This window comes from Electrona antarctica (assembly GCF_951216825.1).
Source record: "Electrona antarctica genome assembly, chromosome: 19".
Lineage (NCBI taxonomy): Eukaryota > Metazoa > Chordata > Actinopteri > Myctophiformes > Myctophidae > Electrona > Electrona antarctica.
Window position 1 is genome coordinate 36,035,510 of NC_136800.1, and position 23,035 is coordinate 36,058,544.

The 23,035-nt window shown below is 42.1% G+C and overlaps 1 protein-coding gene across 3 annotated transcripts in view; it reads left to right on the plus strand.

Annotated features, from left to right (window-relative positions):
* prkci (protein kinase C, iota) overlaps positions 1 to 23,035 on the plus strand; it is a 48,577-nt gene that overhangs the window by 19,939 nt on the left and 5,603 nt on the right. For 2 of the 3 annotated variants that reach the window (XR_013792382.1, XM_079529517.1), the window contains exons 3-16: positions 1,976 to 2,065; positions 7,289 to 7,339; positions 9,010 to 9,095; positions 11,786 to 11,923; positions 13,005 to 13,059; positions 14,451 to 14,506; positions 15,944 to 16,120; positions 17,465 to 17,562; positions 18,745 to 18,831; positions 19,439 to 19,574; positions 19,827 to 19,914; positions 20,394 to 20,519; positions 21,553 to 21,632; positions 21,998 to 22,087. Coding sequence is in view for 2 of the 3 variants with exons in the window: in XM_079529517.1 (XP_079385643.1) it covers positions 1,976 to 2,065; positions 7,289 to 7,339; positions 9,010 to 9,095; positions 11,786 to 11,923; positions 13,005 to 13,059; positions 14,451 to 14,506; positions 15,944 to 16,120; positions 17,465 to 17,562; positions 18,745 to 18,831; positions 19,439 to 19,574; positions 19,827 to 19,914; positions 20,394 to 20,519; positions 21,553 to 21,632; positions 21,998 to 22,087 (1,358 nt within the window). In the remaining variant the exon portion in view is untranslated. Of the gene's footprint in view, positions 1 to 1,975; positions 2,066 to 7,288; positions 7,340 to 9,009; positions 9,096 to 9,143; positions 9,163 to 11,785; positions 11,924 to 13,004; positions 13,060 to 14,450; positions 14,507 to 15,943; positions 16,121 to 17,464; positions 17,563 to 18,744; positions 18,832 to 19,438; positions 19,575 to 19,826; positions 19,915 to 20,393; positions 20,520 to 21,552; positions 21,633 to 21,997; positions 22,088 to 23,035 lie in introns of those variants that run through there. The other variant, XM_079529518.1, reaches the window with a different exon arrangement.

Sequence of the window (23,035 nt, forward strand, 5' to 3'; positions counted from 1 at the left end):
GGCCTCTCTCTACAGAGCACATCCAAAATCACTTTCACTTCTGCCCATAGGGTGCCTCAAATAAGAAACGCTTCCCCCCCTAAAGCTTCCTTTGGTCCTGATACCTGCAATCCATGACTTAGACAGCCCTCACTAGGCAGCCCAACCTGGTTGACATACACACCACATGGAGTGGTAGCGCTCCACTACTTCCCCTAAACAAAAATATTCCTATTAGCTGTTTTGGTTGTATGATGCTATTGCTAAAATGACCTTCTACACTGAATTTACATTGTGCAGAAAACCTTCACACGTATAAACAAACGTTCATAGACGCACGAATACACGTTACGGGACGTTACGCCTTCTTGACTCTGAGGCTATAGCTTTTCACGTCAGTCTGAGAAAGTGTCCCCCCCCCATTATACCCCGAGTCCCCTCCCCAAGTCCTTGTTGTCAGCCAGTTAGTCAGGCAGCAGTAATAATGTCATAGCAAAGATGGAGCTGTCAGGTCTGTGGGCTCAGGAGAAGGTCAGCCTGCCTAAAGTCATTAGCCTCAGACGTACTGCGCTGGGCTGGCGTCATCAGCAGCCTGATGCTCATAATGAACTCTTCCATCGTGTGGGGGCTGTCTCTCTTCTACCTCCCCAAATACCACTATGCATATACAGTACAGTCTTTCTCACACACACGACACACTGAAACCACATCCAAAACTCTCGCCAATGCAGCAAACTCTTGCCTCACCCTCTTATCACCATATTGGGTTCGAATTCGAAACACCCTGCATGTGTCATAGCTTCTGTTTTCCACTCATAATTATGTCACCTGTTTGCCATTAGGATTAGCTATGTACACACTACCACGAATGGAATAAGTGACCTACTGCTCTCTCACTCTCCATGCGTGAAACACCTAAGCCTGACTTCCCTGTTAATGATTAGGTAATAATTAGGCATGAGCTGGGGACTGTCTTCATTTATTATTGCAGGCTCATTCTTAATGACCACACGATCAAAGCACCTCCATACTGTATATAGTTACATAGAATACAAGCACAGATGGTTTTCTTCTCAAGTTCCAAATGGGCATTTGGAATGAAAATGTTATGGTGTTTTACAAAAATATATTGTATTTGTTTAGGTTGTTACAACATGTTTGAAGAATTGGAGTAAAAAACTGATATATTTCTGCCTGTTCTGAGCACTTTACAGCTGTAATGATAAGTGACCTATTCTGTCTGTTGGGGGCAGTGTTGAGGGAATCTTCCATGAAGGAACATTATTTCTTTCTTGGATCTTTATCAGTTTAAACAACAAAGTAACCACTGCACAATGGTACTGGGTACAGCATGGATTTGCTTAGAAATCTATATTTTTATATACACAAATTTATATTTTAATTTATATGACAAATTCACAGCAGGAAGTACTTTTTAATGTTTTAATGTGATGCATGAAAACATGGCAAAACGAGAGAAAATGTTCTCTTTGCAAAACAAATCACATATAAACAAAGTACAAACTAACACTTTTGTAGAAGGGCAAAAAAAAATTCACAAAAGTCGGCCAACTAAATCTGTTATGTTTGTGCATGATTACAGACAGTTCATTGAGACACTTCAGCTCAGGATTGACTATATTTACCATGTATTGATTTGCAATGATATTGCATGTAGTTTGGCGGTGTGGCTCTGCTCATGTGATATTACAGGTTACCTGTGTAACATACACAATCTGAGATCACAAACCCCCCCCAGAGCAGAGCACAAGATAAAGAAGCGAATGAGAAACAAACAGACTGATTAGTGGGAGTATATATGAATGAACTATTACATTTTACAAATGAATGGGGGGTGGTCTGGGGAGAGATAATTAGAAGTAGCCTCCTGACTTCCGTGGCTCCATGAACTACCGCTGCTCTGGTTTGTGTGCAGGATTACAGACGCTTGTGCAAGTTAATTTTCATTCATCTCCCTGCGGTTGCTTCTTGTCAGGTGACCCCTGCACCGTATCGTCTCAGTTGGAGCTGGAGGAGGCGCTGCGTCTCTACGACCTCAACAAAGACTCGGAACTCATCATCCACGGTGAGCCCAGCCTGCCCATGATCTCATGTTCTCATCATCCTTTGGTTTCCTCATGGATTCAAGTCCTCAGTCGCCACGACTAATTTCAGTCGTTTGCGTCCCAAGATTACCAACATGGAAGCAGGTTGCGCGGCAAAAAATAGCCTATCTACAAGCTCTCAATGCGTCTGCAACGCATTGAGAGCTATGAGATCTAGCTATGAGATCCAGCTATGAGAGCTATGAGATCTATTGTCTAACCACTAACCATTGGTTGGCCGGTACATGATTGACTCTAAACAAAATATCTATATACCTGCATTTATATATTGAGATAACTTGTATCGCCGATGCATTGAAAGTTGTGATTATGGACTGATGTATTGGCACAATGCACGTATAGCAATGGTGTTCAAATGAATCTGCCGCGATTCATCATTGTCACAGACTGTGTCTGTGCATCAATTATGACCATGCATCGATGCATTGTTTTTGTTTTATTTATTACAAACATTTAAATTGAGCATGTTTACTTTCTACTAACTGATTACTGGCATTGATGTGGAGCACAGCCTGTCGTTGCGTGCACGAGTAGACATGGAAAAGTCATGGCGGCAGCAGCATGATTTGTTTTTTAAACTCAAGTATTATTCATGTTTATCCCATTCAGGACGGGAACCCCTTTTGGTGTTTTAACACATTTAGGCCTGACGTCGAAATTAAAATCATGACAATTTTCTGAAAGATTTGAGGCACATTTTAACGATTTTTCAAAAATAGCAGACCTACAAGTTCATAGCGCGCCACTCGGTGGCGCGCTATGAGCTTGTAGATCTGCTATTTTTCAATAGCTAAATTATAACATAATGTATGTAACCACCAAAAGGGGTTCCCGCTCAAAATGGGTTAACACAACGCTTGCTAACGATTCTGATTAACTGATTACCAGATATGCTACGATGATGGCATTGGACTACCAACCTTTTCCTAGGCCGACAGCAAATGTTCTCTTATAGCGAGAAGCACACCGCATACCTCAAAAGAAAGCTTAACTTGTCCACTCCAATTTAATAAAAGAAAAAATGATTTTACCATCTTCCATTCTGGAGATATTTACCTTTATGTAACACCTGCTTTTGTAGTAACATACTCTTCTTGAACAGAAAGCCTAGTTAGGAGCCGTTTTATGGCAGACAGATTTAGAAGCCTTTTTTTATTTTTTTAATTGGCCTTGGGTCTAAATGGGTTATACTGAAACAAGTTATTTATTTATAATATAAACTGTACATGGAGTGATTCATTTTAACACACAAAAGCACCACTAGCATCACTGCCATGGCAACGCTAACAATAAAGAGCACCCTGTTGTGTAATATTGGTTAATTATCTAAGCCAGCGATTTCCAACTTGTGGCCCACTGTGGAGGGCCGTGAGGATATTGCAGGTGAGATTGAGTTATATTAATTAATCCTTATTGTGGGTGTTAATAATTAACCATTTAATGATGGTGATCAGTATCTTAGCATCCATCAAAAATTGGCTTGATGACTGAGTGTCATGGATGAAGTTTCATTATCCCACTTATTACACGGCTACTTTTCTTTCTTTTTTTTAAATTTGTTTTGGGCTTTTAGCCTTTTATTGATAGTTATTAGTGAAGACGGACAGGAACGAGGGAGAGAGAGAAGGGGAGAGACATGCAGCAAAGGTCGTCATGAACGGGACTCGAACGCGACGCACTGTCAGGCCAGAGCCTATATGTGGCATGCACCTGGACCACTTGGCCAGCGGGTGCCTGCACGGCTACTTTATTCATAGATTAATAAATTGACGCAAAAGGAACAACAAAATTAGGTATTTATTTTACTTGCTTACGGTAATGATTTGAAACTATTCCATAAGTGTCGCGCTCGCCGTCTGCCGAGCTGCAGTACTGTCGTAAAACACGGAATCGAGTTGATCAAATGGACTCAAATTTCGGTTACTGCATCGTCTATTTCTTGCTTCAAATGTTTTCAAAAACGTTCTTGAGAGCAATGTTAGGTTGTAAATGACATGGTGTTTGTTTACATGGCTGTCATGTTGGATACAGCATAATAATCCAAGCAGCGCAGCAACCAGCAGGTGCTCTGAGGCTTTGATTAGACAGCGGTCTGTTAGCATCATCATCATCACCTTTATTTATACTCTGAAATACAGTTGAGGGCAAGCCCTCATTTTCAATGTTACAATGTTACAATACACAAAATACAGTCAAAAACAATACATCCAACACAATGCATTATAAATCAGGATAAATTACAAAGGAACTTTATGCAGAACAACCAGTCAATCAAATATAATAAATCAATTGAAGCAGGAGCAATCACGGTGAAAGATGTTCTGGAGCATTCCTTTGAACTGACCGAAAGATGGCAGGGAGCTCAGTTTGAAAGAGTTTTGGAGTTCATTCCACAAAGGTGGGCCACTGACAGTCTTGCACAACTTTGTCTGAGCCTGAGGAACCTTGAGCCTTAAGAAATCACTAGAGCGGGTCTGATAGGTGCTCAGTTCCAACATGGAACAAATATAGCCAGGGAGCATCCCAGCAATGGCTTTATATAAAAATAGGTGCCAATGCTTATCTCGCCTCTCAGTCAGAGAGGATAAACCTGGGTTCTCATTAAGTACACAGTGGTGGGTACCATAGTTATCACCAGTAGTCCACCGCAAGGCAGAGTGGTAGACAGTGTCTAGGCGCTTTAAAAGTAAAGGAGCAGCAGACCTATAAATAATGTCCCCGGAGTCCAGGACCGAGAGGAAAGTGTTCTCAATAATGGCTTTTTTTACTGGAATTTTAAACAGAATGTATTGCTATACAGAAAATTGTTCTGCTCTGTTATAGAGCGGAGCAGTCATTTTCAAGAAATAAGACTGAATTTAGGGATTGACCGATCAGAATCAAGCTGTAATAATTCTAATTCTAATATTAGTAAAAATCTTTATCGTTTCTGTTATCACTGTAGACTGAGTCTGAGTCTCAGAATGCAATACCAGTCATCCACGTGGAAGCAATGATACAAATATTATTTGTGTGCCTTTGTGTTGGTGCATGTTGTTTCAAATGGACCACAAATCTGTAATAACGTTCTCTCTCACGAACACCAAATACCCTAACAACTTAAATGCCAATCTATGAGTGTACTGCAGCATCTTATTGAATGTCCCCATGGGTGAGCAGCCAACAAAGAAGCATTAAAACATATGCTTAACGCCGTATTGACCTGTGAAAAAAAAACTTACTTCCGCTGCCGATGTCTCGCCGTTAGCCCTCGAGCAACTTGTGCTTCTCTCTCTCCTGCTGAACTTCCTATGTATCCCTCTGATGTCCAACTGCATTAATCCAGAGGTCTGGACTGACTTGAGTTGTGGTAAGGGCCGTTTTACATGGGGGTGGGGTGGGGGGTATGGGAAGTGGGGGATGGGTATGGAGCGTTTGATTGACAGGCCATGTGCCTGTGTGCATGTCCTGAGCATGTTAACCCGAGCTAGCGTAGACGAGGCATGAAGTTTAATCAAACCCAGGGAAGATGGGAAGAGAGGTGATGGGGGTCAAGAGTGAGCCGTATGCCAGCGAGACTTCGGCGGATGATTGTGAAGTGGTGGGGGGGGTCAGGGTGGGGGCGCGGGCATTGCCGAAGGAGGTCGCCAGGTCTGATCGCTAATGAGAGGGCTTGGCTGTAGCCCACACCTCGCCTCGCCTCACCTCTGACTCACACATCGCCTCAGACTAAATCATTGTGAGCTTGTAGGTCTGCTATTTTTGGCATAAATTAGGCTTCACACACATACATACTTCCGCTCACACACAGGCACCACCAGGCCGAAGGCATGGGGAGAGAGTATGTTTTGCACTCCGTCCGTGTGAGTCTGAGTCCGTGTGTCCGTCCGTCCGTCTGTGTACAGCTAATCTCTGGCACTGTTAACCTGTTGGATGCCAAATTTTGCACACACACTCCCTGGATGCCAACGATGAACCTCTGTCCCAAATTTTCCAGAACGGCCTATTATAGCGCCACCAGGAGGCCGACTTTTGAAAAACACGTTTTTTGATATTACTCCTCCAGATTCTGTCCAAAAATCCCGCTAATCGTTACACACTATCTCTATAGTCATGTGTTCAAGACGGATTTGTCCGATATTTAATATTCCATCCTAATTGGCTAACATTGGCTTTCAAAGTTTGCAGGATTGGCCCGTTTTGAACAAAAAGCCTCAAATCATGAACGTAGCGTGCAATTTACGTGAAATCTTTCACAGACTTTCCTACTAGGCTGAGAAATATATCCCACCCTTTTCACATTGGCCTGTTATAGCGCCACCAACAGGTTGGAACAAAATGCCTCAAATCATCCAATTGCCATCCAAGGCGTAAGAAGAAATGGCACCCTTTTCACATTGGCCTATTATAGCGCCACCAGGAGGCCACAACCTGACCTGCCCTGGTGGACACCTGTGCCCCGAGGGGCACTTTATCTAGTTTTGGTATCTTTCACTTCCTTTTCTGTCTCTTATCTCTTTTGTGTCTTTTACACACAAGCACGCCATCATGAAAACATGATGAGCAAATCATGTCGGGTTCTGCTAGCGGCATTAGGTATTTATGATTCCTGGTGTGACGGCAGGAAGAGAGACGCATGGAGTCTAGGATGCTGTCAAGAGAACCAGTTGGCCTTATATGGATTAAACCTCTCTCCGCCTGACTGCCCGCTGATTTGAGTCATTTGGATTCCTAGCATGTCTTTCTCTTGGCTTTTAACTTTTAACACTGCTTCTCTGCACCATGTGGCTGGTAATGTCCAGCCCTACAGTGACAATAGATATTTTAATTCAAGATCAAAGAGTATTTGAATTGGTCGAATAAGCATTAGAAAACATGTTCAAGAGCATCTTCTATAAACCCCTATTGGTCTTGTATATTTCATAAAAACAAAGCCTCATCAACCTGCGATTTATTCAACTGGTTGGCAGTACGTAGAACAGCAGGAACATAAGTTTAGAACAGTAAAGTAATACCAAAGCATCATAATTCTGCATATTGTAATTGTTTGGAAAACGGCAACCTAGTGGGGTGCTCCTTTCATGCTATTTAATGAATCACAGATTGGGACTTGGCCAAACGGAACATTTCAGTCTTGCTTTAATCCCTAGTCTTCAGCAGAATCCAACCGTAAACACAGTCTTTTTACTTGTTCCTTCTCTTAGTTTTCCCGTGTGTACCAGAGAAACCAGGCATGCCTTGTCAAGGAGAGGACAGTAAGTTGCACGCCTATCTATCTATCTATCTATCTATCTATCTATCTATCTATCTATCTATCTATCTATCTATCTCTCTATCTACTGCTTCTTTAGTTCTGCTTTATGCCAGTGGTTTTCAACCCTTTTCACATCAAGGTCCATTGTTTATTCTGCATTTGAGCCACGGACCGGACCACCATTTGATGAAATATACCCAGACCCAAGACTTTTATATTTTGTTATTGTCGGATAAGATTTTATCCACCATGCCATGCTGAATTAATTGATGTGGTACGTACCGTTACGAGAGATAACGACAAACATTCATCCAAATAACAATTATTCTACATTCTCTTAATTGTGTAGACTTCTTGTAAATTAAGTAATGCAGATATTTAACAATGATCTTTTAACGTTTGAGTCCCTCAAGGACCACTGGTGGTCCCCAGACCACTGGTTGAGAATCACTGCTTTATGCTGTATGAGTCTGGTGTTCTTACATTTCATCATGCGCACATCACCATGTACGCTGTACAGTATATGATGCAAGACGCACGCACGCACGCACGCACGCACGCACGCACGCACACACACACACACACACGCGCATGCACACACACACACGCACACACACACACACACACACACACACACGTAACGGTGGTGGAAAAAGTACTCACATTTTATACTGTGTCAACAGTGCCATATAGAAATACTCTGTTTCAAGTAGAAGCTCACAATGTATCGCACCGCATTGTGAGCTTGTTGATCGGCTATTTTCAAATGGCCAAAATGAATATAGTCCTGAAGTGGGTAATCTATGTTTTAGTACTAATAATCCAACTCTACAAACTAACTAGTAACTAAAGCTGTCAAATTCAATTCAATTCAATTCAAAGGGCTTTATTGGCATGAGAAAACATACGTTTACATTGCCAAAGCAGAAAGCACAATACAACAATACAGCAATACAATCAAAACAAAAAATATGTACATTTGAACGTCAGAATCTTCAATAGATAAATTTCTATATTGTACCAAGATCACTGGATGCAGGTATAGTGCAGGAATATACACAATGATTAGTCTTTAGGGTGGTTGTGTTCCGTTTAAAAGTACACTATTTGGATCTGTACAGTACTTGGTTTCTTTCCACCACTGTATGCACAGTTGCTTAGAGAAAGGCGGTGCCTGAACGCAGGGTTTCTCAACGCTTTTGGCTGGGGACCCCCAAAAAATGCTTTGGCCATGTCTCGTGACCCCCGCCCCGACCCCCTCCCCACCCCCAATACAATTACAAATTGACCTCTACAATACCTTTAATAATAGAGAAAATACATCATAAATAAATACTGAAACCAGATGTAATCATGCATGCACTGTGTACTATGTAAACTCTTAATTTCCATTTTCCAGGCATTCAGTTGCAAAATAATAATAATAATAATTATATATATATATATATATACCCCTGCCTTAACTCAATGGTCGCCAAGGACTTATTTAACTTCTTTTTCATGATGTCCTGGAGCACCAAGGACGTGTTTTTCGTGTTTTATAACATGGTAAAAAATACTTTAAAAAAATATATATATATATATAAAATAAAATAAAAGATATATGGTGGCGGTCTGGGCCTTTTGGCGCCCCCTGGTGGCGATGAATTTAACGTACTCCTCTGTGCACAGAGTCAATATACCGGCGTGGAGCCCGCCGCTGGAGGAAGCTGTACTACGCCAGTGGCCACGCCTTCCAGGCCAAGCGCTTCAACAGGGTGAGTTTCTATGTTTCTATGGGTTTCTATGGGTTTCCACGCGTTCCAGGCCAAGCGCTTCAACAGGGTGAGAGTCACAACCTAACTGAGAAAAGATTCTACAAATGTCTTCTAAATCATGACAGTTTTCTGAAAAACCCATGTTTCTATGTCAGTAGTTCTCATTTTCATGTCAAGGACCCCCAAAAATATATGTAGTTGACCACCGACCCCCACCTGAAAATATGTTGTTCCTGGGACCCTCCCAAGAAGCAAAGATTTGAGTTAAAAACGTTCGCTCTAAAAGAATATATATTCAAAGATTTGCACTACATTTTCATGATTTTTCAAAAACAGCAGACCTACAAGCTCGTAGCGCGCCACTCGGTGGCGCGCTACGAGCTTGTAGATCTGCTATTTTTCAATAGCTAAATTATAACATAATGTTTAAAACACCGAAAGGGGTTCCCGCACAGAATGGGTTAAAGCTGTCCTTCTCTCGCTGCCTTTTTTAAACCGTCTGGTAGGGCTGGGCCATATGAGACTCTGATCAATAATACCACAATTGTTTCAAATGTTTCCCTCAATTACAAGTAATGAATGACTGTAAAAATAGCAGATCTATAAGCTCAGATGCGAACCGTTGTGAGGATGTAGATCGGCTATTTTCGCTAGTTTTTTCACACCACTGTTACAGAATGAAGTATAAAATTAAACTGTGGTTAATCAGACTAATCAATTTAAATTAAAAAAATCTATTCAAATGTTTTCGTTTATATAAAATCTATATAAAAAAGCTTCTTGATTATTCGGTTATAATTTAGTTTGTTCTAAATATCAGTTTCAATCAATATTCAGTATTTTCAGTTAACCCATTTTGGGCGGGAACCCCTTTTGGTGTTAGCATTATGTTTAAAAAAATAGCAGATCTACAAGCTCATAGCGCGCCACCGAGTGGCGCGCTATGAGCTTGTAGGTCTGCTATTTTTGAAAAATCGAAGAACGACTGACATAGAAACATAGCTTTTTCAGAAAACTGTCATTTTCAAACAGACATTTTTAGAATCTGATCTCAGGTCAAAATGCTGCCACTTCCCACTTGCTCCCCAACTGTGCTATCATCCCTCTTAGCTTCTGTGGCTGAACAGAAGAATCATGCTTAGCGGCGCACTGCAGGCAACTTCAACACTTGAATCCTATCATCCATATTCTGAGCTTAACCCATTTTGACCTGAGGTCAGATTCTATGTTTCTATGTCAGTCGTTCTTCGATTAAAAAAAAAATAGCAGACCTACAAGCTCGTAGCGCGCCACTCGGTGGCGCGCTATGAGCTTGTAGATCTGCTATTTTTCAATAGCTAAAGCATAACATAATGCTAACACCAAAAGGGGTTCCCGCCCAAAATGGGTTAAACATTCTGAAAATAAGAGTCAAACTACAAGCTCGCATTGCGCCGCTTTGTGAGCTTGTAGATAGTTTATTTTCGCAGACGAGATTTGGTATAGAGGGAAAAAAAAGTAAGGGCCCTAGTTATAGACCCCTGGGGGACTCCGATCTAAACTGGAACTAAGTATAGTATAGCTTTTAAGTGGCTAACGAGGTTTGCCCTGCTTTGCAAGGCATAGTGTTATTAGCTGTACAACCGTACAGTAGGGAACTGGTTGGTCATTAAAATAAGAACACAGTATAGTGTTGCTGTTGGTTAGCTTTGCTTTTCGTAAATTAATGCCATACTTTGTCTTAAACCGTCATGCACGAAAGTTAAGTAGCCAAAATTCTAGATCTACAAGCTCACAATGCGTCACATCTTGACGTGTTGTGAGATTGTACATCGGCTATTATTGCTATCTTTGGAAGATTCTGCAAGTGGAGTGTGTCTTGTGAGTTTTATAAATATTGAACCAATGAAAAGTGCTATACTAGTAACAAGAGCTTGTGACTAAATAATAATACAGTGAGTGGATCCATTGGAACACAGGTTCTTTTTTTCCATTCACCCCATTGGAGGGGGGGGGGGGGTAAACTATATAATTTCTGTATAGGGTATTCAACAGCTACTGACACTACGTGGGAAATCTGGGCATACAGCATGTGCTTTATTGCAGTAGTTGGACATTGTGTGAAGTGTAGGAGGACAACTCTAGAGATGCCAGACCTAGAACTCACAGGTTTATATTTAGCTAGTAGGTGACATTAACAGAATGTATGATAATAGCTCAGTATGCTTGCTGATGAGGGGTGAGTGCTTGAGCGGGAGCGGAGCCGTGGTCCAATGTACCAGAGGTAGTCGTGTTGGATGGTAACTAGGTAACAATTGTACGTTCACTGAGTTTGTACTATTTCCACTGAATTTTCACAGAGTGCTCATAATTTATCAAACATTTTCACGACGAGCACCCCAAACTAATATGCATTTGACCGCGGATTCCCATTTAAAAATGTATCACAAGATTCACAACATTTGTAAGCTTGTAGATCGGCTAAAAATCCTACTTTAGTGTTGGCTATACAAAAACAGCAGATATACAAGCTCACAGCGTGTCACTTCCTGCCATGCTGCGAGCTTGTACATCTGCTATTTTGGAACAGAAGGCATTTGTAAAATCGGCCTCAGGTCTTCAATGCGTTTAAAAAGCAATGCAACACATTCAGTGTACTGTAGGTGCCAGCGTGACTTAAATGATCTCATGTTGATTTTTGTCCTGAGCAGCGGGCCCACTGTGCCATCTGTACAGACAGGATCTGGGGTCTGGGACGACAGGGATACAAATGCATCAACTGCAAACTGCTGGTCCACAAGAAGTGCCACAAACTGGTCACAGTGGAGTGTGGCAGACAGATGATACAGGTGAGTGATGATGATGATGTCGTAATTTGAGTCCCATGCAAAGATTTGCATGTAATCGTAGGACTCTCTGTCACAATTATTACATAGAGGTCTATTTGAGATAATCACAATTATATTTGCATAGATCGTCATAATCATTTACATGTTGAATAGTGTGAATACATTTAAAAAAATGGCAGAATATAGTAGATCTATAACAGGGGTCCTCAATAGGTGGACCGCGGTCCACGACCGGACCGCGGACCACCTCTCTGTGGACCCTGGGCAAAAGAAAACTTGACAAAATAAAAGTGTTCTTTGTGCCTCAACACAATACCTCATTTGCTGTGAATTTTTGGAGGGGAATATTTGTGAAACAGTTTATTTCCATACTCTGCACCCCAGTATTGGTTGGTTGGGAGGGGATCCGATTTGTATAAGCTTGCCTTGGTGTGACTGTACTAAAAAATATAGAGCCCCGCTCTCCGCTGGCCGCTGCGTGGCCCGCGCCGCGCTCATGGGACCGGACCTTAGTCTTTTTCAAAAATTATTAGTGGACCTTCAGCATTTCTAGTTGACGACCCCTGATCTATAAGATCACTCACAACGCGTCGTGATGTGGTGCATTTCGGCCCGCTGCTGAAATGAGTATAACAGTGTGTGTAATTCTCATTATATGTTTTGGGAATTGGGCAGGTTACTTCTTTGGTGTTGGTCTGCACAGTCACATAGAGTTGAAACTCTGTCTATAGTTTTTTATGACACTTGGACACGTCAGAGAATACAGTTTAATCACAGGGTGGCAGTAGAAAACTAGGCTGCTTTATTAGGTCACTACAACAATACTGGGAACATGAATTAATTCATTACATTAATTGACATGACACTTTAATGACTATTAAACTGTTGGCATAATAAGCTCACAAGTTAACATATCATGAGGTTGTCAGTGTGGTAAATCTGCTATTTTTTGCTATTAGTCTTACAATTAAGTACTGTATATGGGGCTTAATTGGTTAAATGTAAATATGTTGATGAAGTGTTCCATATGTAGGTTGCAATGATGTGTGGTATCTTAGTATCCCTGTGTTTTGTTGTCCAGGAACCTATAATGCCCGGCCCAGGATCCACTCAATTAGACCACACTGACCAGCCAGGTAAAACATAACACACACACACAAGGTTTTCAACCCTTCTTTTATTTCTTACCTAGGATTGTGGATGGAAATCTTTGGAATTTTAGCTGTCTGTTTAAACTGTGAATATGTTGTTGTTTACCTTTTGCTGTCACCCCTGACTAATACACTATTACAAAAGTAAAATTACACCAAAACAAATTAAAAACTATACTAAAAATAAAAATAAACTATCAGCTATCTAAGCTGAAATTGAATACAAAGTAAAAAATTAAATAAAAATGAACGAGAAATGCTAAAATCTTGGCGCGCGCACACACACACACACACACACACACACACACACACACACACACACCATTCTCGCATTTTTTCATTGTCCCTATGATCAGTCTGTCTGTGTCTCACTCCCACACACAAACCTGTTCACACAAATCAGGCAGCCTGTGCACCAATGTGTTTGTTTTTTTCTAAAACTACTTTAGCTCCCTGGCCACAGCTTGTGATCGACTGATCTTTATGGAACAAACGGGCTGACCTCAACTAAATACATGTCGGCATCCATCTAGTGTTTAGCCATCGAGACCACAAGTTGATTGGCTGCACTTAAGTCTCCACCGCCAGACAGATTAGTTAAGTCCAGTCAGGTGGCTGAGTGGAATGAGAGGGCTTTAGTGACCGTGCTGCTATTGTTTGTTGAGGCGGTTTACATTTTCAACACTAGTAAATGTATGCAGGCCTTTCAGAGATACTGCTAACCACTAACTGACTAGCCAGCAGTCTCTCTTTATGCCTGAAATCACTGATTTCTTCTTTTGACCATTGTCACAAATAGTATGCCTAGTTGCTGTACAGTGTACATCAACCCAGAAACACTAACTAGGAGTGTATAGATTGTACAATGTATACAAACGCAGATTTGGCTCTTTCTTTTATTTGGTTAACCCATTTTGAGCGGGAACCCCTTTTGGTGGTTACATACGTTATGTTATAATTTAGCTATTGAAAAATAGCAGATCTACAAGCTCATCGAGTGGCGCGCTATGAACTTGTAGGTCTGCTATTTTTGAAAAATCGTTAAAATGTGCCTCAAATTTAGAAAACTTTTTTTTTTTCATTTCGACGTCAGGCCTGAATGGGTTAATGGTTACGGTTTCCACTGTTTCCACTACCTCTTTTACCATCTATTCTACAGTGAAACTCGGATTCCCTCATTACAATCGCACATACAGTACAGTACAGTATATTGCAGCTCTGGTGATGCTGTGACAGTGGCGTGTCACAAATTAAAACATGCTTGTCTCTCACCTGCCCTACCTACTGTCTCACATTTCTGCTCCCTGCCTCCTCTCTCCTCTCCTCTGTCTGTCACTTCCTCCTCTCCATCTCTTTCTCATGTCTCTCTCTTACAGGTCCCCAGAATAAAGACTCGAGGGAGAGCTTAACTTACGATGGGGAAGAGAAGGAGGTAGGGGTGTGTGTATGTGTGTGTGTGCCCAACTGTTACTGGAATTTTGGAGCATTTAAATGTATACAGTATACTGTATGTATTATATAATGGATGAAAGTTGAGTCGCCATGACTGAGAACGAGTCCATATCATTATAAATAGCCATTTAAAAAGTTATATTTTATAAAGGGTTACCCCTTCAATTTAGGCACATACACATATCAGACAACACGTAGGCAGATACTGATATATCTTTCATAGGTCAATAACTGCCGACCAAATTATATCGATGTACCTACGGTGTGCATTTATCTCGTGGATGTGTGGTCCACAATGTGCGTGTAACGCGCACGCGCTATTGCTGTGCACGCACGCGTATGCTGGAGGACGCCGTGACAGAGCGGACACTGGGGATAGTGTTACCTTTTGTGTGCCTGTGTGTTATCATCGGTTAGCTAGGAGCGTGCGCGTGCATGTGATATAGAGAGCATGCAGACGTCGGCACCCTTGCAGCAGTGTGGATATTGATTTCCTTTGCCGGAGCAAATAAAGTAACCTTTTATCACAGCTTTTAACACCAGGGGCTGATTAACAGCCCGTGCAATGTGGGGTGTTGAGGATAGAGAGAGGGGGAGGTTTGAAGACGGATAAAGAACAGATGGAGTTGGACACAGAGATGGACTGAGATAAGGACCGGTCCAAAGGATCTTATCTCCATGGTCCATGAATGCTCCGAGGATAGATGTGAGGGGGTGTGAGGGTCACATGGATAGATGGGAAAACTATCTATTTATATGCAGGCAGGAGAGAACGGGGAAGACTGACAGAGAAGCAGATCTGTAATCAGAGCCTGCATGATGAACATTTATGGAGATCCTGTGTGTGTGAGACTTACTCCATTCGTACTGTGTACAGGCGGTGTACAGGCGGTGTACAGGCGGTGTCGCATGCCGAAAATAGTCACCTACAAGCAAGAACAACGCAACGGATGTGCCACTTTGTGAGCTTGTAGGTTTGCTATTTTCGTTGTGCTGCTGGGGGGAAATAATTTGAAGCAGCAAGTTCACAGCTTCCAAAAGATGGAGAACCCTACACACACACACACACACACACACACACACACGTACCCACACACACGTACCCACACACACACACACAATTCAATTCAATTCACCCACACACACACACACACTAGCAAAGCACCAGTTTATTGCACCTGCGTTTCGGCCCATCAACCTCTCAAGGAGGAACTCATCCTCAGACGGGTCGATAGCCAGATAAAATGACATAATAAATTGGCGCTGAGATCAGTGTGCGTCTGTCTGTGTATGTGATGGACATCGCTCTTGATCTTACATGGTGGTATTGTCTCATAATGCTTTGCTAATCTTACAAGCTTTTCCATTTCATTCCTTCCCTTCCAACCATCCATCCATCTACCCACCCACCCATCAGGCACGGAGCAGTAGAGACACGGGGAAGTCGGCGTCCAGTCTGGGCCTAGTGGACTTTGACCTGCTGAGAGTGATCGGCAGGGGCAGCTACGCCAAGGTGCTGCTGGTACGGCTGAAGAAGACGGAGCGCATCTACGCCATGAAGGTTGTAAAGAAGGAACTGGTGAACGATGACGAGGTAATCTAGCACTGTAGTGCAGTGATTCTCAAACTGTTTCATGTCACGGACCCCACAACATATGTATTTAGGGCAACACGCGTGAAGTGCCGCCCATAAGCATCAAAAGTACGCGGCTGCCAATTTGTAGTACAAACAAACATTTTTCACCGCGAGGTACATTGGAGTGCCACATTGGAGTGCCGGGCGAGGCGTGAACGTACGTGTCTGAGGCCGTTGGTGTGGGATAGGTCCATTGAAAATAATGTGTTTTGGCTGCAGACCCCATGTCAAAAAATAATTTGTGCCAGGGACCTCCAGAAGCAAAGATTACCCAAAAAAAAGCACACATTTTTGCGATTTTTCCAAAATAGCACATCTACAAAAACGGCTTTGTTTGTTTTGTATTTGAATCCTTAAACGTAACAGTTTTGGACAAGCCCTTCAAATGAACCCAGTCTAGCCATATTATTACTAAACTTTATGACGGATGTTTTCAAATCGAACAAAGACTTTGGACTCCTAATCTACAACTCTGTTTTATTCCGGTCCTTTTCCAGTATGGGCATGTTGTCATTATGTCTACAAGAGTATGAGAATGTTGTCATTATGCCATCATTTATTATAACAGATCTTATCTTTTTTGATCTGTCCCATTTGTTGAGGGTGAAGGTTAGTTCATAGTGAAGTTATCTGCCTTCCGTATAATTAGAGCGCAATTAGAGCAGTCGGTTGGAATCGTTAACCCACAATGACTTGTGATTGAACAGCCATCTCACGTGCGTCATCTGAAACACTTTCAGCCAAATTGACAGACCTCTTCAGATCCATCACTCCTCCTGAGAAGGCCCAGATAACCAACATGTCATCAAAAATTGATCTCCACGTACACATGTAGCAACACAGCCTGTGGCAACGCGAGTAGTTAGCCTTGATTAGATGCACTTAGCGTGATTGACGAATTGACAAGGGCGCTCGATCGATGCTCAAGTGTTCTGGCCGTCCCAGGCCTGTGAGCGTGGGCAGCATCTGTGTCCAGACATATTATCATCCTCCTGTCAATAGAAAGCCCGCCTCTACCTTTTCCATCTACCCGCTCGGCCATTTTCACTAGCCACCAGCCCACCACTAACCATTACACCGGAGGAGCAGGTCTCCGGTCTCATAAGATGGTCGATCGAGCAACCTGCTTATTCTGCATTCTCAAGTTCAAGGATACTATGTCAGAATGACTGTAGATTGACACATGTGTGTGTGTGTGTGTGTGTGTGTGTCTCTCTCTCTCTATCTCTCTCTCTCTCTCTCTCTCTCTCTCTCTCTCTCTCTCTCTCTCTCTCTCTCTCTCTCTCTCTCTGCCTATTTCAGGACATTGATTGGGTCCAAACAGAAAAGCATGTGTTTGAGCAGGCGTCCAATCATCCCTTCCTGGTGGGCCTACATTCCTGTTTCCAGACAGAGAGCAGGTGAGAACATATACCTTATACAGAGTGTCTTGTCTATACATGGAGGATGGGCGTTTGAAAAAGGAAAATTCATTTTCAGTGTTGGCGGATTCACACACAAGATAACATTACTTAATGACATATTATATCACTTAGTTGACAATAGGGCTGTGCTCAGGAAGTACATTAGAATTTCGGCCTTAAAATGTGTATAGAAAATGATGCACATTAAACTATTTCTCTGCTAAAGACGAGATTGGACGAGATTTAGAAGAAATCACAGTTCGCCTAGGACGAGATTGGATGATATAAGAGGTTATAATACATCCAGAATCGCCGGTATTCAATATCATTCAATATTTTCCCTCCGTCCACACTAATCTTAGCGATGATCTTTAGCAGCGTTTTTCTTTGAATTGAGGCTCAGATTGAGGTGATCATTCAGAACATCAATGTTTTTCTTCCACTTTTTCTTCCACTAGGTTAAATTATTTGACCGCTCTAGTTGACAATCATGCTACTACTTTTACTTAATTATGGTCTGAAATTTTCAAAGAATGGAATTTCTGATGGAAAATGTGATGAAGACTATTTCTTTCATAGGAATGACCAATTAGTGTAATTGATTTTCTTGATTCAATAATTTAAAGATTCATAATACCCACCCTGCAGTATATATATATATAGTAATACATATGTACATTATAAATCAATGACGATATAACTTTAATAAAGGTAATTGTGGTTCCCTGGGGGGGGGTGTCAGACAAAAACAGTATAGTCTGTGAACACCAATACATAAACGTCCAAACAATGTCTGTACATAAAGCACACAAACTCAATTTCAATCAGTCGTTGCTTGTTGTCAATCAAAGTACAAGCAAACACCATCTAGAATCCATCACTAATTATTTCTATTAGACTTAAAAGCCCATATCTGTAATTGCGCTGCCCTTTCATGAAATACAACCACCTCACTACTGGCATTGTTCACATAATGATTTACTGGATTGAAAGTAGCCTTTTAATTATCTTATTCTTTTATAGCTAATGGGTTCAGAAGGGTACCAGAAAGCTTATTCACCCACTGTCAGTCAAACCTGGCTGTAACTGCATAATATAAAAAGAGTAACAGGAACTGGTCTAATAAATACCAATTTTCCATCTAAAACTAATCCTTATTGCATTCTGTTCATCCCACAGACTCTTCTTTGTAATCGAGTATGTGAACGGCGGAGATCTGATGTTCCACATGCAGAGACAACGGAAGCTTCCAGAAGAACACGCCAGGTAGACACATGAGATATAGGCTTGCAATTGTCTCACGTAGCCAGACAACTATTCCACAATCTCCGAATGAACTACACATCCTGAAAGCCGAGAACGGAAGCTGTCATCCGTTTGTCATTTCCATTCACAAAAATATATTTAAAGATATCTTTACAACTTTTTTTTTTCTCTTCGAATTTCCATTTCTGCTAAGCAGCAAGAGATGTAGGCTTCTATTATTTTCATCTATTATTACAGCGCAACTGTAAAGCCGGGAGGAGGCATCACATCCACTTTATCCCTGGATCATTTCCAGAGCTTCCGTCCTCCAGACTGTATGCCGGAAGCATTTGAAAATTGTTAGCAATTTTCACCTATAATGGCATGCACAATATAGAGATGCCAGGTTGATAGTTGCAGCCCTGTTGGACTTCATGGTTCTTTTATGATACTTGATTAATTATAATCGGTTCGGTTTAAAAAAAGATTGATTTAATTTAATCAATTAGATTGTTTAACTGTTGCACCACTAATGCAATGTCTCCTTCAGACTTTAAACATGGACTTGGATGAGATGTCACCCGAGGTCGTTTTTCATAGTCTTGTTATTCTTCCCCCAACGTATCAGATTCTACTCGGCAGAAATTAGCCTGGCACTCAACTACCTCCATGAGCGGGGGATCATCTACCGAGATCTGAAACTGGATAACGTGTTGCTAGAGTCCGAGGGACACATCAAACTCACAGACTATGGCATGTGCAAGGTTTGTGTTTATCTGTCTGTGTGCATGAATACCGACATTATATTTTGCATGTTGTTCCTTTGATTGCATCCCCCACCCCACTGTCCATTACAAGAAGTTGTATGCCGAATACTGAGAATAGCATTGTAATGAGTAAATCTGCTTCATTTATTCATGTATTTATTTAAGTGATTGTTTGTTTGTTTTAAAGATGTTTAGCCTGTAAAATGTTCAAAGTAGGGATGCCAGGGTTAATGTTGTTGTGTATTACAGGAGGGTTTGAGGCCAGGCGATACAACCAGCACTTTCTGCGGGACCCCCAATTACATAGCCCCCGAGATACTCCGAGGCGAGGACTATGGTGAGGATTACAACAGACATCATGGACATCGCTTATGCGATATAGCAATAATGCACAAGCAAACGTCTTTTACTCACAATTAGAATGACGGTTGAATGACAGTAGGCAAGCTAAAAATTAGCTTCCTAGTTTACAGAAAGAACAAGTTTAGAACAAGGTTTGTCGGTATGTACATGTATGTATAGTAGTAATAATTAGTAGTAATAATAATTAAACATAAGAGCATGAATGTTGGGTTATACTATAATATGTTGGCCTATTTGGCCAAATGAAGCATAGACATCACATCAGTCTGTATAGTGTGGCTCTGCTTCATTCAAAAACGTGCACGCATAGAAACCTGTTATCGATAGCTAAAAGATTGGACAGGGCAGCACATGGTGTTATTAGACTCTACATCTTGAGTCCTGTTGCTCCACCCATCATGCCTACTATGTGTACGGTGAATACGTATGGTAATTGGTGTGCGCTCTCTTCAGGCTTCAGTGTGGACTGGTGGGCCCTGGGTGTGCTGATGTTTGAGATGATGGCGGGCCGGTCGCCCTTCGACATCGTAGGGAGCTCCGACAACCCCGACCAGAACACAGAAGACTACCTCTTCCAAGGTAACCCCCCTAAAAAAAACATTGACCACTCGAACCTTTGTTCAACCTTTAAATTGTTTTAATGCCTTATGCGTTTTTTAATCCTACTGTATGCAAAGCACTTTGTGAGCTCCCTCACAAATGCTATGTACGTAAATACAATTTACTTCATTACTTTGTGTCCCTATTCTGGACATTTTATAACAGGCAAACTTTCAGCAAAAATAATAGATCTACCAGCCCCAGTAGCTCAGTCGGTAGAACTCTTTCAAGTTCATGGGTTCGATACCGGGCACCGCCAACTCAGCGTATGAGTAGCACGGCTTGGGTGTGAAAGGTTGTGTGAGAAGTACTGGGTGATGATAGGTAATGGTATAGCACTCCATCTCAGCACTCCATCTCCCAGGGGTCTAGCCGCTAGCGCATTGTAACTCCCGCAGGTTACCGGCTGATACCGACAGTAAGCCACTCCCGTCCTACAACGTGATGCGTTGCAACGCGTTGTTTTGGTTTAGAGCGGAAAAAGAGAGGGGACCAAGTATAGACCCCAGGGGACCCCGGAAAATTAAGTATATAAGGTTTAAGTGATTAAAGTGATGAATGTGTGAGAGGAAAAGAGCTAGCAGTTGGATCCATGCAACGCCTGCCTAATTGCCTAGTCTCATGTTACCTTGCCTTCACCACGTTATGGGGGAAACGTGTGAATATTTGTTGATTTATGCATAATGAATACAGTGTCGGACTGTTCCCCTTTTTATAGTAGCTGTGCAATGCAAAGATATCTCGGGTTCCATGCTGACTTTCTAATGGATTCAAACTATAACACTACCACACTTTTTCACACTTTTTGTTTTGCCTTTAAATGACGTGTGGGTAAAATGGTTACAGTATGGTGTTTCATCATGGTCATAGCCCCCGACAACAACCTCTGAGGTGTCTGTGGCATCCGCTGTCATCCAAGCCACAGGGGATCTGTCAATCTGACCCCTGTTCCGTGTGTGTGTGTGTGTGTGTGTGTGTGTGTGTGTGTGTGTGTGTGTCACCCCTTGTGCAGTAATATTGGAAAAACAGATCCGAATCCCCCGCTCGTTGTCAGTCAAGGCTGCCAGCGTCCTCAAGGGATTCCTCAACAAGGTAAGCAGGGTTCAGAGTCAGACAGCCAAAGGAGAGACACCATTATTGTTACTTTGGCTTTTCCGTTGTCTGCGAGCGTCTCTCGCTCTCCTGTTTCCCCACCATCTCTCCCGTCTGTCTGTCTGTCTGTCTCTGTGGGCCTCTCACCACTCCTCACCTAGTTCCCACTCCTTTATCGCTCACTGCCCCTCTTTCTCACCCTGTTACTATATATTCCCCTCTGTCTCACCTCTGCCTCTTGTCTCTCTCTTCTCTCTTTCTCTCTCCACTATAGTCTTCTTTCTCACACCCCTCACCAATCCCCAGTCTTTACTTCTGTGTCTCACCCTTACTTCACCCTCTCTTTCTTTCTCTCTCTCCCACAGGACCCTAAAGAGCGTCTGGGCTGCCACCCTCAGACAGGCTTCGCTGACATCATGGGCCATCCGTTCTTTCGGAATGTCGACTGGGACCTTGTGAGTCATCATCACACTCTTATTGTTCTCCCTCTGTGTCGCTCTCGCTTATTGTTTTTATTTGAACCGGGTTGCTGCAGCCGAGACGTGCGTCATGTTTTGCATTCACCGCAAAGTCTTCTGATGAAGAAAACAAATGCATTTGTCAAATAGGTCAAACTGGATCCATATATTGATCCGCGGAGAGAGTGAGGTGAAGAAAACTGGTTACTAGACAGACGGAAGTTCAAATCTAAGTACACAGGAACCCGCCCCACCCCCATACAACCTCAACAGACCCTCCCTCCTCTGGGCAATAGGCAGTGTTGCCAAGTCCCCTTCTTTCTGCAACTTTTGGCTTGTTTTTCCTCCAGATTTGGGGGTAAATATGCCACGTTGTGTTTTTTTGGGGGGGGGGGGGGGGCTTGTTTTAAAAACGCGATGGCTTCTTTGGCAAATCTAACAAGCCAACATTTCTTTGATGTATAAAATTGTATATACTATAAGTTCCCATAGGTTTATGGAGGACTGTGAATCGCATTGATTGACAGAATTGGTCTGGTGTATACTTATTAAGCCCCTAGCTGGCTCAAGTATGTGTATAATATTATAATAAATAACCAAAACATAATTTATTAACATAGACCTACATAGTAATTATGATATATGCATCTAATATATATATTTCCTAATATATGGCCATATTTCTGGGCTTATTTTTCTTGCAAGATTTTTGCTTGTTTTTGGAGGTCTGTTGGCTTATTTCTCTCACGAGACTTGGCAACACTGTCTGTCAGGGTGTTATTAGGCAAATGTCCTTGAGGCAAGCAGACAGAGACTGCAATGGGAAAGAAATGGACAGGTGGAAGAAAGACACTATAGGAAGTTGTGGGTAGACAGGAAAGCACTTGACAGACGGAGACGGGCAAGAGATTCCTGGACAGACAGACCGTTGCAAGGACAGACAGA